This window comes from Carassius gibelio, chromosome B22, assembly GCF_023724105.1.
Source record: "Carassius gibelio isolate Cgi1373 ecotype wild population from Czech Republic chromosome B22, carGib1.2-hapl.c, whole genome shotgun sequence".
NCBI lineage: Eukaryota > Metazoa > Chordata > Actinopteri > Cypriniformes > Cyprinidae > Carassius > Carassius gibelio.
The window spans coordinates 18,356,642-18,376,869 of record NC_068417.1 but is presented as its reverse complement, the minus strand read 5'-3'; the positions used below and the strand labels follow the sequence as shown (position 1 = coordinate 18,376,869).

The 20,228-nt window shown below is 39.8% G+C and overlaps 1 protein-coding gene across 2 annotated transcripts; it reads right to left on the bottom strand.

Moving 5' to 3' along the window:
- Positions 1-267: 267 nt before the first annotated feature.
- On the bottom strand, positions 268-19,400 carry LOC127986823 (uncharacterized). Of its 2 annotated transcripts, none has more exons than XM_052589088.1 (6): positions 19,281-19,400; positions 17,533-17,859; positions 3,510-3,794; positions 1,275-1,586; positions 973-1,085; positions 268-640 (listed from the first exon to the last, which is right to left on the bottom strand). In XM_052589088.1, the coding sequence occupies exons 1-6, from the start codon at positions 19,324-19,326 to the stop codon at positions 620-622; spliced, it is 1,104 nt and encodes a 367-aa protein (XP_052445048.1). In that variant the 5' UTR covers positions 19,327-19,400; the 3' UTR covers positions 268-619. The 2 variants fall into 2 exon arrangements, with proteins under 2 accessions (XP_052445048.1, XP_052445047.1); XM_052589087.1 differs by lacking the exons at positions 17,533-17,859; positions 19,281-19,400 and adding exons at positions 4,301-4,627; positions 6,038-6,176.
- Positions 19,401-20,228: the final 828 nt, after the last annotated feature.

The window sequence follows — 20,228 nt, the reverse complement described above, 5'->3', positions numbered from 1 at the left end:
CCGTAGGTTTAAAATATCGCATTTGATCAAAAATTCAAGTTTTGTGAAGGATGACCGCTGGTAAGAAGCCTTTTAGCTGTGTTTAAAATCAATCTGCAAAACGTTGAATGTGAAATAGGCCCTATAGTATTTTAGTTATGTAAATGTTTTGAGTTTCAATATTTGATATTGTCATTGCACTACTTTGGGGGCTACTTCAACCCCCCTCAAACACAAAAACACAATCCATCCACACTGTTCACTCTGGCACCATAAACATAGTCTCAATTTTATCAAGTTTGATTGGCTTTATTCTGTATTTGTACATAGATCTGTATAAGCACTGGATAAACAATCTTTCACATGAATGGCATCCCAAGAACCCTTACAATTACACTAAAACACAAATTTCAAGCAAGTGAAAAAATTTGAAATATGTTGATTTATTTAAAATTTTCCTTTTTTTGTTTGTTCTGGTAGTCAAGCATGAGACAAAAAAATCAAAATATGTCAAAATTTATCCATAAAGCAAACAAATTAAAACTGATTGGCATGTCATGCAAGGCCGAAGTTTATATTGTTAGAGTGATTATGAACTGTTGTTTCTCTTCATTTTTTCCATGCTGATCCTGAGAGTGATTCACTTTATTTTCACTGAAATCTGTTATAAAAACAGAAAGAATCAGAGTAAAAAAAAAAAAACAATAAACAATAAGAAAATAGCAATGAATAAAGAATAGTTTTAATAATAATCATAATAATAATAATAATAAGTTCCCCTGCACTTATGTTCTTCTTCACTACACTTACAATAGGGTAATCAATCATCTGTTATCCTTTCAACAGTAATTATACTTAAATTAAAAACAGGATCTTTCTCAGCTACAGTGTGTAGAAACAAACAAATGGAAAGAAGAATCTCAACTTTGCATTTTCTTTTAAATACATTAATATATTTTAGCTCTTACTGTATGAGTTGACTGTAATACTTACACCTTTGATTTCGTTGTCCACAAATCTTTCAGCAAAAAACACAGTTAAAGCCCAAACTACCAGACCAACACCAGCACCATATATCCCTGAAGGAGCACCAGACTGAGGTGAAGCTGTAATGATAAAAAGAGACAGTCATTAATGAGAATGTGTGTGATCTATAACAAACACTAGAACCATCAGCACTATAAAAATATAACAAAAATGCATAGCTTTCGCAGAGTTCAAAGTTAACCAAGGCATTTATTTTTTTATTTACAACATAAACAGAATTTCTGCACAAAAATATTTTATGTGCTCACTTTGGACAATAACTCTGATGGTCCTCTGTAAGGTGTATTCACTGTTGCTCATGTGTAGATGATAATCTCCAGAGTCTGTGGTTTTGGAGTCACTGATAGTGAAATCTCCAGTCTTACGATGAAGACGCAGTCTGCCACCGTATCTCAGATCATCTTCATCTCTAGGTCCAAATATATTGTCACCTTTATTGATTTCAGCCACAATATTACCTCCAGTCTTCCACAGTATCAGATCATATGCCTGTATTTCATTAACACCAGTAAATAGATTGACAGGATGTCTCTCCATCACTGATACTGTCTTCACACCAACTGTCACAGAAACAAACACATATGAATAGTTTTTCTTTAGAGATAACAAAAAAACAGATGGCTCTCTAGGAAAAAAAATAACCCTGACACTCTTTTTTTCAGACTCGAATTAATGTGTGGTAGAGGTAAAATGCACTGAATTACAAAATTAGTAATGCAACTAAATTAGCATATTTGTTTAGAGTGGTCAGTGGCTACTGAAAGTAGCAATTTAACATGTACCAAATTACATGTTAAAGAAAATTTATAATAATAAAAAAAACGAAGATGAAGATGACATACAAAGTCTTTAATAATCCAGAGAGAAGGCATGAACGCACGTACACATACACTCAATACCGGACAACCAAAGACTGAAAAGAAATCAATTTATGTGGGGGACGTTAATGAGGATAATGAATGACACACCTGAACATAATGACATAATCAAGGGAAGACAGAAACTAGGTCATACTGAGCACATGGGTAATGAAAACAGTTCTAGGGTGTGATAGCTCGCCCCCCTACTGGAAAGCACAACCCCGCACCATGAAGAATGAAGGAGACAGTGTGGTTGCCAAAGGGCTGGCAGGAAAACAGTGGAGGTGGAGTCCATAGTGCTGATGATGTAGGGAACCAGAGCAGGAGGAGGAGGCAGGTGAGAACCAGGCCTCAGCCATGATAGCAGTCCAAGGTGGAGCTGATGGAGGGAGCAGCAATGGTGGAGGAAGGGCTGACAACTCCAGTGGCTGACTGACAGTGGAGGAGCAGGTGGAGGAAGAGCCCAAAGCAAAGATGGAGAGCTGATGAGCCAGGGTGACACGAGGATCTGGAGGGCCAGGTGGAGCAGATGGGGCCAGTGACTGAGGCGGAGGCAGGGATCCAGAAGGCCAAAATGGAGCTGGAGCAACTGAGGACTGAGGTGGAGCTGGAGGGAAGGAGGAGCCTGACAGAGCCTTAGGGATGGAGGGACAAGGTGGAGCCAGAGCAGTGGAGTCCTGAGGAGGCTGATGGTTGATAACAGACCAAGATGGATGCAGAGGGATGAGTAAGGCAGGTGGAGCTGGTGTGCTGAAAAGCCACTGTGGAGAGGATGGAGCTAGAAGCCATGGTGGAGCCGCTTGGTCGAATGCCCAAGGCGGAGTCTGGAGGCAGAGACAAGGGATCCTGTACACAGATGGTGGGCTGAGGTTGAACAGAGGTGCTGACAGGTGACAGCGGTGTCAACAAGAGAAGGAGGGTGGGTGGGAAATCCAGACTGCCATAGAGTTCCAGGCGGACAGAGAGTTCGATTAAAGACTAGGGGCAGAGGGGACATGTCGGGCTCAGGCTTGAGCTCCTTGCAGTGGGGAGATGGTGGGCTGGATTCTGGGTGGGGAGTGGTACTCACCAGTACCCATTCCACAAAAGTGGCAAATGAGTCCCAAGGTCTACCTCCAGACAGCAGCGCCATGCACTCTTCATTGAGGCTTATCAGGAAGAAAGTGCAGAGTGGTTGGTGATCTCTGTGAAGATCGCCGTCTGGAACTCAAGGGGCATCCCTCCCTGTTCCAGCAGTAGTAGGAGGAAATCAGGGTGATGTCCATGTTAAATGAGGGGAAGTAAATGCTTTAAATAATCCATGAGTAAAAAAAAAAAACTGACACAAAACTGAGAGGAGGGGCGCCGCAACTTTAACTTTTCAGGTCCAGTATTCTTTCACTTTTGGTGCACGAGGGAACGAATGAGAATGAAGATGAAGAAAAAAGATAGTTAATAATCCACAGAAAGGGTAATCCACAGAGAGATGGCATAAACACACTTACACACAGACGTAAACTCAATACAGGACAAGCAAAGACTGGACAGAATAAAACTTATAATGGGAACGTTAATGGGGATAATGAATGACACCCCTGAACATAATGACATAATCAAGGAAAGACAGAAACTAGTTCTACTCACCACCAAGAGCAATACGGTATTTTCTGTGCAAGATCATGCTGATGGTGTTGATCTCCACTGTATAAACTCCAGTCTGATCACTTCGGATGTTGCTGAAGACGAGGTCTTGGGTCTGATCCTTCAGATGAATGTTTCTCCATTGTGTATCATCAGGGCCATTTAAGCAAGCAATAGGGATGACTTGATCTTTAAACTTCCACACAATCTGATCAGATCCCTGTACTCTAACACCATTGTGTAGAGTGAGAGAATCTCCCTCCATCACAGACACTGACTCCACAGCATCTGTCTCAACAACAAACACATGTGGAGAGCAAACAGAAGATTGAGCTTACAATGCTGTAATTTCCACACAGTCACACTTTGAATCAGGACTGAATTCTGAATTTTGAGATGGAAAAGTTTAATAGACTTTACTCCCATGAAGTTATTTTTCTGTTATGAGAATATATTGAAATGCCATATGCATTTCAGATTCAGCTCTTCAGATATACACTCAATTTTCTAAACAACTGACGATGATTTGGAATGATGTGTAAAATATGTAGAAATAAATGTGTATTACGTTATAAAATAAAACTTAAATATCTTATTTTCAATGTATTTCTAGTGCCACATTTAAGTTTAATACACCAATCTACCTTTCAAACAGATTTCAACGTAGCCTCATATTTGATTATTAATTTTCCACAAAAAGAGGCTTTTGATTTTTTTATAGAATGAACAAATCTCTCTAAAAGTAATTCCGCAGCATCTAAACTGTCCTCAGGTGACTGAAATGAGTTACTCACCATGAACAGTAACTTCAAATGTCTTCAGTTTTGCATCTGTGCTCCTGATGTCTACACTATAACGTCCAATGTGTTCAGGTCTGATGTTTGTGATGGTCAGAGATCCAGTCTGTTTGTCCAGCTTCAGTCTGTCTTTGAATATTGCACCGGGGCCATCATATGTAGAGGGATTTCCATCTGCTGCATTCATTCTAGCTATGATTTCATCACCAAACTTAAATATTATCTTACTATCCCTTGGTACTTCAGTATCATCAGTATGTAGAGTGACTGAATCTCCCACCATCACTGATACTGACTTCACTTCTGCATCAACACCATACACACCTGAAGAACAAATATATATATATTTTTTTTATTTTATTGTGTATGCGATTAATCGTTTGACCTCAGTTTGTTGCATTGTGTCTCTTGAAATTTAAGCCTAATATGACTTGTAATTTCTACAATGAATGCAAATCATAAAATGTATGTGGCTGTTGTATACATACAGTATATACAAAGCCCCGCACATGACATGCAGGAAAAAAATATTAGGTAAAATCGTGTGCACGATTTACTAATTCGTTCCCTCAATGTACTAAAACGTGCACGCAATTACTATTGCGTTTCCTCGATTTACTATTTCGTTCACTCGATTTATAAATTGTTCACACTATTTACTAATTCGTTCCCTCGATTTACTATTGCGTTCCCTCGATTTGCTAAATTGTGTGCACGATTTAGCAAATCAAGGGAACGCAATAGTAAATTTAAATCAAGGGAACTCAATAGTAATCATGTACAAATTTTAGTACATTGAGGAAACAAATTAGTAAATCGTGCTCACACTTTATTTATTTTCTCTTGCATTTCATGTGCGGGGCTCCGTTCATATAGATATACAGTAACAAAATATTCATTTACACAGCTTGAAAGCTTATTATAAAAAAATTAAGATATTTTTTCAATTATGTATTCAGATTTTTATTCTGAGGAATAGAAAAAGAATCTGGGTTTAGCCTTTGCTAATGGATATTGAATGACTGATCATAACTTAGCTGACCAGGAAGGATGTGTCACATGGACACACTATAACAAATGGCACAATTCATACATATTATCTGCTGTTTAATGGAAAATACTTATTATTTATTTAACGATTTATGGGGGTTGATTATGGAGGTTTGAGGTGGCTTAACTATTCTGAAGAAGCAGGCTAAAACTTGCAAAAACAAGTGAAACCCACCAATAGGTTGGCCTTATGTTACAAAGACAGGCTGCAACAATGGCCATACTTGTGAGCTTGATGGTATGGCAAAAAAGGCAATAATTTTATTAGACCTTGCCACACCCTGAATGAGAGCGACTGTAAAACAAAGTCTAAAGTCCAATAGATAGACTGACGGACTGACTGAGACGTTGTCATATTTCTGTTTTTCAGTTTTGTTTTACAGCACTGCATGCTTTCGTGTTGCAGCCATCTTTCAAGTAAAATAGTAACGCTCGGAATATTACAGTCCGTCAGCGCCCTCTACAGTTTATACGTTCACATAAAACTAAACCTCGACATCCCCTTACAAAGTTGTTATTGTCTGTTATTATATGCAGTTTGGTTTATCATAACTTATATTTACAGAAAAATTATTAATGTTTGGTTAAAAAAATAGATAAAAAAAATACAAAGATAACTATCTGTTTCCGATTTATATTGAATAAATATATTATATTATATTAATAAAGAGTAGTATTACTCACCATTCACAATTAATAAAACCCCCACAAAGAAAGTATTTGTCCTCATATTGATCCCCCTTCTGACTGAGTCTAAACTACTACAGCACTGATCAGGGCCGCATTAACGCATGGACTTTAAAGGGCTGAAGCCAAGGGGCCTACACTTGGGAGGGGCCTACTGGCTGCTGGGAAATTATATTTTTCTAATAATTATTTGTATATATGGGAGTTGCAGCAGTGACAACATCATTCTGTAAACAAACTTACACTCTTATTTTCAGCGGCGCCCTGCTTGTAGAATTTGTAGTGAATGGTTAAGTTTAGGTTTCCCCCACACAGTTTGTATAGTTGGTATGTTCCACCGATATACTGTGATCGGAATGCACAATGCGTAAGTAAAGAAGCCTAGAATGAGCACTAATTCTGTGTCAGTGACTCTACCACACAGTGAAAAAGCGCAGAGCCGAGCTGAGTCGTACCACGCAGTGGAAAAGCGCCATATGTTAACATGCTAGGGTCCTGCATTCCAGCCCGGACCTGACAGGCACCGACTTTTTTACACCCCTTGGGCCGAGCTTCAAGCCAATTTTCACTTCATAGTTCAGACATGGGCCGGGCCCATTTAAGGCTTCTCATTATTTTTATGTGTTAGACATCCATCAATTAGTGATGATAAAAATTTCCACGTTGGTGGAACAAAGTGAGACTGTGTTGTCGCGACTGTCAATAGCAGCTTGAGAGTGTTTAGTGTCCTGCGGAAGCAATATGGTCCATGCTGCCAGAGCAGCTGAAGAGTTCTGCGCTCAAATGCATGGAATAAGCTTGCTGCCAAGCATCAGCAAAAGTAATTACTATAAATGCGTCAGGGGAAACAGTAAGGAAATATTTACTCGCTAGCATGAAGCTGCAGATCTTGACTCCATATCCTCATTAAACATGCCTTTAGAGAGAAGTGCATCTTTACCGATTATGATTATAATAAAAGAGCTTTTGTTTTTGATTTGTTTTACTTCATTAAGTCGTAACTTAAAGCTTTCCATATATTTAACATATCTGTGAAGCATGGGTTCGCTAAGTTTTAGTTTATTTTTAAGTGCTCCTGTTGCGATGGCAGAAAGCGCATCATGTTTGTTTTCTTTATTTTATAAAAGCACAGCCTTTTGTTGATATTGTGAATGCACACAAATACAAGTAGACTCTTTACAGTTGTGAATGATGCATTACTCTTACCTTTATGATCCAAAATAATGGTGTATCCACTGAATAAAAAATGCAAGTGATCGCACTGGCGCCTCCATGTCCCATTAAGAACCCTTTAGCTTGCACTGTACGTATAAAACTATTGGCTATAGCACACATTTATCTAGGTTTAATGATTAAACATTGTTATATACTTGAAATGTTATATCCAATATTTTATTTTAGGAAAGTTGTGATGATTTGAGAAGGCTACATTTATTAAACATAGGCTGCTTGGCCGTTACTTTAAAAAACAAAACAAAAAAAAATAATGAACAAATTATTTTTTTTTCGAAATTAATTTAAAAATGTAAACAAAATGTAATCACTTTGCCATTATATACAAAATGTAACTATATTAGTAGCTTAACAGTAATATCAGCTGTTTTGGGAAGGGGTGGAGGGGGAGTTATGGGAAAGGCTTGGGTCGGTAATTCAGATGTAGTACACGGGCCAGGCTCTATAATGTGCAGCTTAACAAGTAACACAACACTGCTGTGTGAAAGGAACTGGACAACATCATACTGAAGTTTGCTGATGATACCACAGTGATAGGATGGATCACTGGTGGGGATGAAATGGCCTACAGGGGGCAGGTTGCCAATCTTGTGACATGATGTGAGGACAACAATCTTACCCTCAACAAGGACAAGACAAAGGAGATCATAGTGGTGCTGAGGTAAAAGAGTAAAACTCAGCCACCGTTTATTCGAAAGCTTGAAGTGGAGAGGGTGAGCAGCTTTAAATACCTGTGGGTCAACATCAGGGAAAACCTCACCTGGACACTCAAAACCACCCAGCTGGTTAAGAAGGCACAACAGTAGCTGTATTTCCTGAGGAGACTCTACAAATTCTATAACTGCGTAGTTGAGCTCATCTTGACCACCTGCATCACCGTGTGGTATGGCAGCACTACAGTGAGGGACCACAAACATCTGCAGAGAGTGGTGAAGACTGCTGAGAAAATCATGAGGACTCCACTGCCCTCTATGCAGGTCATTTACCATCACAGAGTCAACAGAAGAGCTGCGTCCATAATTAAAGATCCCACCCACCCCAACAGAGACTGTTCAGACTTCTACCCTCAGGATGGAGGTCTAGGAGTGTAAATTGCAGGAATTCAAGATTAAAGGGGGGCCAGTAGGCTTTTGCGTTGAGAGCGTTTGGAAGCTGTGACATTACCGTGAGGACAAAACCAACCAAAACAAACCATGGCTAACAGTCAGATTCAGCATATATTTATGATCCAGAATCAGATCCAGAGGCTGAAATTTAACAAGAGCAGCATCAGCAACGACGTCTCTATGTGGTATGTACTGAAACTGTATATATTTGCTTAGCGGTTTTGGAAAATGACTGAGTTCCACTTTGTCGTCTTTTTTTTTTTTTTTTTTTTTAAGCTGTACATGTGGAAAGTGCAGTTTGATGACAACATCGCATGTTGTTTACTTGATGTGCTTACGCGCCGATAGCTAAGTTAACAACACAGAGATATTTGAAGCAGTTTTACTCACCGCATGCGGTTCCAACACACGATCGTGACCCTTTTTCGTAGGGACTGCATTATCCTTAAGAAATAAACGATGTGCAAATCCGGCGTCAAACTGGACCTTGTTTGTAAAACAAGCATCTTCGAAATGCAGGGGAACAAACAAAAACACTTACACAACTCCGTTGATGCTCTGTAAAAATAAACTCCATCCACTGGTCCCTCAATGCTGTTTCTCTTTTGGTAATCTGTGCAGGGTTGTCTTGCCCTGGCAACCAAAAACACATTATTTTGTGACATTTCGCGATGCTCTCGCTCTGATCAGTGAAGTCTGTTGTGCTCTCAGTGCTCTGCTATACAGGAGCGCGCGCTCTTCCGGCAGAAGTGCCCTTAGGACCCATTTAAGGAAATTCCGCTCCATCTAACATCACACAGAGCCAGACTCGAAAAAAACTTTCCGAAACTTGTGACAAACCAGAAGGAGTATTTTTCTACCATCATGGTACAGGCCCCTGGTATTCAAAGTGAAAAAATAAATAAATAAATAGATATCTCCTTCTCTGAGTCAAATTGAAACCTGTCGTGGTCTGAGTTTAATTCATTTCAGTTTAGTGGCATATTAATCCAAATTCATGTATGCCTAAGATGTTTATCAAGGATGATATTTATTTTGAGTGGACAAATGTCTTGCTCCTGTTTACTGTTGCATGTGAGCACCTGATGAATGAGTAATGGCAAAAAGTATTTTTTATTTAAGACAGATTGCGATTATACACACAATAGATAGCCCACATTGAAACAAAGTAAATGCATTGACAGTCAGATTTGATTTTAAACAAGCTAAATTCATGCGCTTAGTTTGTCCATGTAGATATTTACCCTACAGCTAGCAGTGTGTCAAGGACCTCTACTTTTTAAAATCGCTATTAAATATATATATCAGAAACAAAGTTTGTTTCTGTGGAAGTAATATAAACACACTAACTATTTTATGGTGGCTAGAGATATAAAGCAAGATGTGAAACTGAACCTGAACTCGTTCATGCACAATCAGACGCACTTGAGGTTTTTTTTGTTTCTCTCTCTCTCTCTGTGAGTGGGTGAAGTTTTTATCTCCCTGTCTCATTTACATTTAATTTGTAAACACATTTAATCTTTAGGTGCTGAGACAGTCATCACTAATGAACACACTGGAGAACTAAGTAGTCTTGCATAGCCAGACCTTCAGACTTAAGGTCAGGTTAGGGTTAGGTAAATTTTTTTCAAAGTTCGCCCTTAAGGTTCCCATAAACTTAAGGATGTTGCTGAAAATTACGCTTAAGAGTTTCAAACTTTAAATATTTCAAGTACTTTTGAAAATCCAGCATTTAGTTGATCCTGATAAGCACTCGTCGTCACAGTTGTAAACATGACAGCTTCTTCTTTTGTGAGGGGCTTTGGCGCCAAGGTATCTATATTTCCAGGCGGAACATTAAAGAATGTGACACACACGTCTCACAGATATCCTGTAGAATTCAGCCAATCCGATGACGACTTCAACACTCCTGAAGTGTTACCACTTTTCTAGCTCCTATGCATCAGATTTTTAGCCAATGGTCCATGGGCGTGATGTCTGAGGCTGAGACTATGAACTAAATGGCGATGTTGGAAATATGTTTTTTTTATTAATTGTCACTGTTTATGGTGAGTATTACAGATGTAAAGAGTACTTAATCTTATATTTATGTAACACCCCTGTAACCTACTGTCTGTTGTACTTATTCTTGGATTTCTTTTTTTATTTACCCTCCAGCTCCCATGTTCATCATCATCGAAACATGCGAAAAATATGATCGTGGTTTGGTGCAGCTTGTCAGTGAACAATAGCTTGGTGTTGTAAACGCTGCTCCATGTGAAAACATGCACATGTAGAGATTTACCACTGTTTATAGGACTGACATTACTGACAAGATGTGCATTAAATATCGGGTGATATTTATCATGCATCCCAAAAAAAAAATAAAGTCCCACAATCACACATTACAGTACATCTCTCTCATCACATAAAAAACACAACTTTCAAATTTCAAGATATTATTATATTTTATCTTCGATCAATTCCACTTCCACCCATTTCAAAAGATTTTGTAAACAGTTTAGCAAAAAAGTCACTTTTATTGAGTTTATGGCATCTGATTGGTACGTAATTACTGATCATTGTAAGCGACTATTCAAATACCTATTTGGCTGTGTTTTAATAACGTCTATGTGATGAGGGAGGCGTGACAAAAGAGTTGGGGATCTAAATGCAGCTTTAGTCATAAGAGTGGTCAAAACAGTTCAACATGGAGACTAGAAACAATGTACAGGCTAAACACCATGCAGCAATGTGTGTGTGGAAGAGTGCAACCTTTATAGTGTCACTGATGCGAACCAGGTGTGGTGTGATAATGAGTTCCTAGGAATGGGTTATGGGAAATGGAGTCCGGAGAAAACAAAGAGACCCACTATCCTGGCAGTCTACAACCCAAAACCTACCCCTTACAATAGTGTAAATACAATAATTATTGTGTTGTGTAGAGAGACAAAAATGACACAATATAGACATGTGCTTGCCCAGTGGCCGTAGCTGTGTCCCTTCTTAACCATACAGAGCAAAAACACTGCAAAACACAGTGACTGGTCCTGACGTCATGGTGAAATTATGTACACTGCAGAAACTAACCCTGAGCAAAATAATAATAATAATAATACATTGCATTACATTTAGTAATTTAGCAGACACTTTAATCCAAAGCAACTTACAAATGAGGACAATAGAAGCAATCAAAAACAAAAAAAGAGCTTTAACACAGTACACGTAGCAAGATGGCTAAGGACTCAGCTGCTCAGAGTTGGGCAGGTCATTCCACCAGAAGAGAACATTTCTGCTCGGATTGAGTTAGGCAGGATTTCTGCATGGACTGAGTTGGGCAGGTCATTCCACTAGGAGGGAACATTTCACTTAAAAGTCAGTAAAAGTGACTTTGTGCTTCTTTGGGATGGCACAATCAGGCGACCTTCACTTGCAGAATGCAGGCTTTTAGAAGGCACTTAAGTCTGAAGTAATACATTTAGGTTAATGGGTGATAATGATCTAAATGTTCTAGTTGTAGTTCCTAAATGTTCTAGTTCAAAAAGTTTAAGTGACTGGAGTTTGTGATGGTTCTCTAAAAAAATACCAAAAGAAATGTGCCAGATAAATAGGGCGGGAGATACAGTCCAATTCGCCAGACCCTGGAGATGAACTGGGGGCCCCTCTCAGAAACCATGTCTTCTGGAAGAACGAAGTTCCTGAATACATGTTGTAAGAAGGCATCAGCTGTCTCCAGTGGGATAGGTAATCCTCATAGTTGGTTGAATTTGCAGGATTTGGAGAACTGATCTTTGACTATTAGGATGGTCATGAATCTGTTCGAGGGAGGGAGATCATTGGCAAAGTCCACCCCCAGGTGGGACCAGGGCCAGCGAGGGATGGGTAAAGGTTTAATAAGTTTACCCTCAAGCAGCTGACATGGCATGGTTGGAGATGGCACAGACCAGAAATCCCTTGATTTAGCGGGCGACATCTTGGGCCATGTTGGGTCACCAGTAGCAATTCCGGAAGGAACGAGAGGGTTCGGTGGCTGCCTGGGTGCCCATATCCCAGAAAGGTGTGGACATATAGAAGGGTCAGATGAAGGGTGGATGGGATGTAGCTTTTCCCTTCTGGACCTTCCAATGATGATTCAATGATGAACTGCCTTAAACTGTCATTTTGCATTATTGACACACTATTTTGCTAATGAATGTTGTTCAGTTGCTTTGATGCAATGTATTTTGTTTAAAGCGCTATATAAATAAAGGGGACTTGACTTGACATTTGGTCACCAAGTACTCACTGGATGGGAGACATGACTGAAAGTGGTAGGATGGGCTCTGGTTCTTCCGGGGTTGGTTCAGAGCGCATCTGCTTTGATGTTCTTACTCCCGGGTGGTAAGTGACCAGAAAGTGGAAGTGGGTACAGAACAGAGCCCAGCAGGCCTGCCTAGGGTTAAAATACTGCTTCTCAGTGGTACTGCAAGTTTTTGTGATCTGGGATCACCTCAAATTGATGTCGGGCACCCTCCAACCAATGCTGCCACTCTTTCAGGGAAAGCTTGATGGCCAGCAACTCCAGGAAGTGGAGGGTGGATTTGTGTAATTTACATTTCTCAGCTTTTAATTACTAGTGGTGTTGGCGGAGGCATTGGAGTTCCCGGGTGACATGGGGTATTCCAAAAAAGTAAAGGGTTTCTTCTGGATTTGGTGAGTATATGAGTATATCATCTATGTACTGTAGATGAATATGAACTGGTTGAGCATGTCTCTAGAGATCTCATTCATAAAGTTTTGGAAGATTGAAGGTGAGTTGGAAAGCCCATAGGGCATCACCTGGTACTCACAAAAGTGGTCTTACATTCGTCACCCCTGCGTTACGCCCATAGGTAGTTTGGTCCCAGGCATCAGGTCAATGGCACCCATGGCTGGTGAGGTGGAAAGTGAGTGGCTGTGACCTTTCTGAACATGTACTGGAACGAATGATACTTGGGAGGAATAGGTGTGACATGGGGTTGAGTCTGGGCTCACCACGGAGGTGAAGCAGATGGAGGGGATGGTTCAGATGGAGATCGGGACAGGCAGATCTGTTAGACATCCTGCTCACACTCCACACTCTACTTGAGAATTTACATGGAATTCCTGGCGATGGTGGGTTGATGTTTTTAGAGCCAGGGTCGTCCTAGGATGATGTCCATGACAGCCTCCTCCAGTAGCGAGATCTGTTCGGTGTGGAAACATCCAAAACTTAGAACAACCTCTGGCATGCGCTGCTGTACCAGCCTCTTGACCTGCGGATTTCCCTGGACAGTAGGTGGTTTTTGCAGCGGGGAATTTTGAATCCAGCAAGGCTGCAGGAGGCTCCTGAGTCCATGAGATATGGTGGACGAATATGGCAGGCACGGAGCTGGTGCTCATTGTATCCACAGTAGAGACAGAGGCCATGGCTGATTTAACGGGACTATTCCATGGAGGATATATGGCAATTATCCATGATCATGGAGGTGAGAGGCTGGGTGAGGCAGCTGCAGCAGGTGTGGGTTCCATATGGTAAGCGTTTAGGTATGGAGAGATGCCAGCAGCCTTTTGGAGGAAGCTTTCGAGACCCACAGTATCCTCGGAGATGGACATCTGTTGACATAAGATGGGGTTCAGGCCTCGGCAGAAGGCAGAGAGCAGAGCAGCCTCATTCCACCCACTGCTGTCAACAAGGGTGCAGAAGCGAAGCGTGTACATGTGGATTGATAAATCTGCTTGCTGCAGTTGGAAAAGCTCATCATGCACTGTGATCGACTGGCTGAATATCTCCTGGAAATGTTTAACAAAGCTATCCAGCGAGTAAATTCAAGGGCTCTCCGAATTCAGCCTACTGCAAGGCTATTTTGGACAACAACGTGATGATGAAATCTACCTTTGCCTGTTAAGTCACAAACAGGTGGGGTTGTAATTTGAAATAGAGGGAACTTTGCAACAAAATCCCAGTGTAGGATGCTGCCTCACCAGAGAAGCTTGCTAGTCAAGCCATGGGACAGGCTGGTGTGGTGGTGAGGGTTGGTGGGAGGTGTGACTCATGTAGGGTGTTACCTAGATCGGCCAAGGCTCAGGTGAGGATGTGGGCAGAGGATCCATGAGATTCTTTGTTGAGTATTACTGTTAGGGGCTGGTCTTCTGCCACAACTGGTCAAGGAGGCAAACAGGCAGATTCAAACAAGCAGGTAAATTCAGACAACTCAGGAGAAGCATCTAACATAGGAAGCAGAGAAAACCATTTTATCTGAACTGAAACTTCTTATCCTTCAACAGATAGCACAAGATTCCATGATCAACAGGCTGACAGATAGGCAAGGGAGCCACGCTGAGAAGCTTGTAACCTTGAAACCAGCCGGCGAGTGAATGAGGTGAGTGTGTTTTGAATGGTGTGGTAAGTGGATGCAGGTGTCCGTGATTAATGATCAGGTCATTGTGAACGAGTGTTGGAGGCTGGTGAGGCAGGTGATGCCATGACACAAACAGGGTAACATGTTACGTCTCATGTTAGTTAAACTTGGTTCTACACTGGCTATCTACACTGAACAAAATTAAAAATACCACTTTTGAGATGTTTCACTGTTTTATATCATGCAAAGAACTCGAAGTAAACTGAAAATGGAGAATCAAGAGTACTGGAAAATCAGTTCCCAGAGAAGGTACCATTGTCTTCTTTACTTGTTATCTCTTTTAATTTTCGGTGTTTATATTTTGACTTTTAACTACATTGATTTTTTTATGTGTATTATCAGATTATTATTTATTTATTTATGTATTTTATTTATTTATTTTGGTGTTGAAATAGATGAGATAGAGTCAGTGAAAAAAACATTTTCAATGGGCAAATGAGCCATTTTAAGACATGTTAACATCTCGCCTGATCTTTCTTTATGCCTTGTGCAATTTAAGTTATTTACATTCAATGCACACTATTCACTCTGGCACCATGAAATAGTCTGTTTTATCAAGTTTGATTGGCTTTATTGTGTTTTTGTACATAGATCTGTATAACCCAACAGATGAACATAAACTTCCACATTGATGGCATCCCAAAAAACACTAAAACACCAATTTCAAGCAGCCAAACTCTTCTGTTTAACAAGTGAAATATTTTGGCATGTGTTGATTTATTTTATATTTAACTGAAAAAATTAATGGTTTTGTGATTTGAACATTTCAGGCTAATGCATTTTCAGTTTCCCCTTTTGTTCTTGTGGTCAAGCACAAGACAAAAAAGCAAGATTTATGTCAAAATATATCCATAAAACAAACAAATTAAACCGATTGGCATGTCATGCAAAGCCCAAATTTATTTGGTACAGTGATTGTGAATGGCTCTTTTTCTTCATTTTTTTATGCTGTTCCTGAGAGTGATTCACTTTATTTTCACTGAAACCTGTTATAAAAACACAGAATCACCGTAAAAAAAAAATAAACAATATGAAAATAGCAATAAATATATAATAGTTTTAATATTAATTATAGGTTCCCTTGCACTTATGTTCTTCTTCACTACACTTAAAATAGGGAAATCAATCAACTGTTTTCCTTTCAACAGTAATTATACTTAAATTTAAAACAGAAACTTTCTCAGCTACAATGTAGAAACAAATAGTTTAGCCCTTACTGTATGAGCTGAATGTAATACTTACACCTTTGATTCCGTTGACTACAAATCTTTCAGCAAAAAACACAGTTACAACCCAAACTACCAGACCAACACCAGCACCATATATCCCTGAAGGAGCACCAGACTGAGGTGAAGCTGTAATGATAAAAAGAGAGAGTCATCATATATATATATATATATATATATATATATAAAGGTATAGCTTTCGCAGAGTTAAAAGTTAACCAATATATTTATTTTCCCATTACAACCTGTTCATAATTAGAAATTCTGCAAATAATCTTTGATCTACTCACTTTTGACAATAACTCTGATGGTCCTCTGTAAGGTGTATTCACTGTTGCTCATGTGTAGATGAAAATCTCCTGAGTCTGCGGTTTTGGAGTCACTGATAGTGAGATCTCCAGTTTCACGATGAAGATGAAGTCTGCCACTGAATCTCAAATTCTCTAACTCTTTGGGTCCAAACAGATTGGTACCTTTATTGACTTCAGCCACAATATTACCTTCAGTCTTCCACAGTATCAGATCATATCCCTGTATTTCAAGAACACCAGTATCTAGATTGACAGGATCTCTCTCCATCACTGATACTGTCTTCACACCAACTGTCACAGAAACAAACACATATGGAGAACATATCATTTTAAAAGTGAATAGTTGTCTTTGAGAGTTGCGAAAAGATCAGACAGCTATATGGGAAAAAAAAAAAACCCTTACAGTATATTATCAGACTCTTAGTATTGATGTATGGTAGTGGTGAAATCCACAAACAAAATGAGCATTTGTTTCGAGTGGTCATTTGGCTACTGGATTTTGATATGGAAAGTGGCATAAAATGTTAAAATTTGACCAAATGAAAAAAAATTAAATAAAATCATGTGACTTTATGATATGATTGCACTGGTTAAAATGTTATTATCGCCATTGGCTGTTATATAGTTGTCATGGTGTGGTGCTAGAGAGAAGCACGTAACAAGGAAGATGATGATACAAAGTCTTTAATAATCCACATAAAGGTAATCCATAGGGAGAATGAGTCCAGGGGCATAACATTACTCCCACCCTCATGGTGCGGCCTTACACCGTGGAACAACAGGATGGGGGAACTGGGTGGAAACCAAGGAGGAGGTTCCAGTGGAAGAAGGACCCCCGGGAGGGGGACAGCAGACAGAGACCACAGAGGGAAAAGCCAGGGAGGAAATGACGGACAAAGGAGTCAGGAAGGAAACAGGATGAATTCGTAGTAGGAGACGCCGGGCAGGACCCAGGCCAAAGGCATGATGACCTCTCGAGGAAGGAGGAGCAATGGTGGAGGAAGGGCCGATGATTCCAGAGGTCTGACAAATGGCGACGGAGCAGGCGGAGGAGGAGCCTGAGACAGAGAGCCAATGAGCCAGGGTGACACCAAGGATGCGGAGCGCCAAGGCGGAGGATGGCAAACATAATAATAATACCTTAACCCATAATGTTAAAACTTGAAATCATTCCACAGCATCTAAACTGTCCTCAGGTGACTGAAATGAGTTACTCACCATGAACAGATACTTGAAATGTCTTCAGTTTTGCATCTGTGCTCCTGATGTCTACACTATAATATCCAATGTGTTCAGGTCTGATGTTTGTGATGGTCAGAGATCCAGTCTGTTTGTCCAGCTTCAGTCTGTCTTTGAATATTGCACCAGGGCCATCATATGTAGAGGGATTTCCATCTGCTTCATTCATTTTAGCAATGATTTCATCATCAAACTTCCATATTATCTTACTATGCCTTGGTACTTCAGTATCATCAGTATGTAGAGTGACTGAATCTCCCTCCATCACTGATACTGACTTCACTTCTGCATCAACACCAAACACACCTGAAGAACAGATTATACTTTTATTGTGTATGTGATTAATCACAATTAAACGTTTGACAGAACTTTGTTGCATTGTGTCTCTTGAAAATTAAGCCTAATCTTACTTGTAATTTCTATAAAATGTATGTGTCTGTTGTAAGCACATAGATATACAATAAGTCTTAAACTTAAAGATTTTTTTTTTTCAGTTATGTATTCAGATTTTTATTCTGAGGTATAAAAAAGTAGCATTTGGATTTAGCCTATGCTAATGGATACTGAATGACTGAACAGAACTTAGCTGACCAGGATGGATGTGTCACATGGACACACTATAACAAACGGCACAATTCATACATTTTATCTGCTGTTTAAGGTAAATTGAGCATCGCGTTAGTTCAGTCAGGCCACGTTAGTCACGCTTGCATCAGCTGACAGTCAGCTGTTCCTGACGTGTACCAATCCAGTCTTGACACCTATCACCTGTGGTCTATTTAAATTACCATTCTTCAGTGTCTCTGCCATCACATTGCTGTTTCCAATTAACTCTCTCCTCTGACCCCAACTCCACCAACTGAACCAGTAATCCGATCTAACTTAGTTTTTTTTCTTTACAGTCTCCTCATTGGAAGCAGTCTCTCACATTTTGTTTACAACTCATGTAATTGTGAATTGTAATTATATATATGCTTATAATGGTTCTGTTCTGTACCCCGGGGGGGGGGGGGGGGGTTGTCTTGCTTCTCTCCCCATACCGCCAACACTAACTGTATGCAATTTAATTGTCATAGATATGCTTGACGGAAGTGGTCCTGATTGAAATGTATGTTTAATGTAAAATACTTCCTATTTATTTAGCTTTTTGAATAAGTATTAGGGGTTTAAGGTGGTGTAACTATTCTGAACAAGCAGGCTAAAATTATCAAAACCAAGTGAAACCCACCAATAGGTTGGCCTTATGTTACAAAGACAGGCTGCAACAATGGCCATACTTATGAGCTTGATGGTATGGCAAAAAGGCAATAATTTTATTAGACCTTGCCGGACCCTGAATGAGAGCGACTGTAAAACAAAGTCTAAAGTCCAATAGATAGACTGACGGACTGACTGAGACGTGTCATATTTCTGTTTTTCAGTTCTGTTTTAAAGCACTGCATGCTTTCGTGTTGCATCCATCTTTCAAGTAAAATAGTAACGCTCAGAATATTGCAGTCCGTCAGCGCCCTCTACAGTTTATACGTTCACATAAAACTAAACCTCGACATCCCCTTAAAAAGTTGTTGTCATCTATTATTATACTCAGTGTGATTTACCATAACTTCTATTTATAGAAAAAGTATTCATGTTTGGTTTAAAAAAATTAGAAAATACGAAGATAATTGTCTGTTTCCAATTTATATTGAAAAGTAAATGTTATATTAATAAAAAGTAGCATTACTCACCATTCACAAGTAATAAAGCCCCCCAAAAGAAAGTATTTGTCCTCATATTGATCCCCCTTCTGACTGAGTCTAAACTACTACAGCACTGATCAGGGCCGCATTAACGCATGGACTTTAAAGGGCTGAAGCCCAGGGGCCTACACTTGGGAGGGGCCTACTGGCCTCTGGGAAATTATATTTTTTCTAATAATTATTTGTGTATATGGGAGTTGCAGCAGTGACAACATCATTCTGTAAACAAACTTAGACTCTTGTTTTCAGCGGTGCCCTGCTTGTAGAATTTGTAGTGAATGGTTAAGTTTAGGTTTCCCCCACACAGTTTGTATAGTTGGTATGTTCCACCGATATACTGTGATCGGAATGCACAATGCGTAAGTAAAGAAGCCTAGAATGAGCACTAATTCTGTGTCAGTGACTCTACCACACAGTGAAAAAGCACAGAGCCGAGCTGAGTCATACCACGCAGTGGAAACGCGCCATATGTTAACATGCTAGGGTCCTGCATTCCAGCCCGGACCTGACAGGCACCGACTTTTTTACGCCCTTGGGCCGTGCTTCGGGCAAATTTTTACTTTATATTTCAGACGCGGGATGGGCTTTTTTTAAGTTTAAGGCTTCTCATTATTTTTTATATTTTAGACATCCATCAATTAGTGATGAAAAATTGCTCCGCTCGCGAAAAAAAACACAAGACTATACAGTCGCGACTGTCAAGAGCAGCTTGACGGTGTTTAGTGTCCCGCCAGCAGCAGCATATATGGTGCGTATCGTCATCACAGCTGAAGAGTTCTGCGTTCAGATCCGCACAATTTGCTTAAGCTTGCCGCAAAGCATCAGCAAAAGTAATTACTAAATGTGACAGGGGGTAAACAGTATGGAAATATTTGAATTATTTACTAATAAATAGTGTTTTCTGAGACAGTGTGTAAGGATGAAGTTGCTGATTCT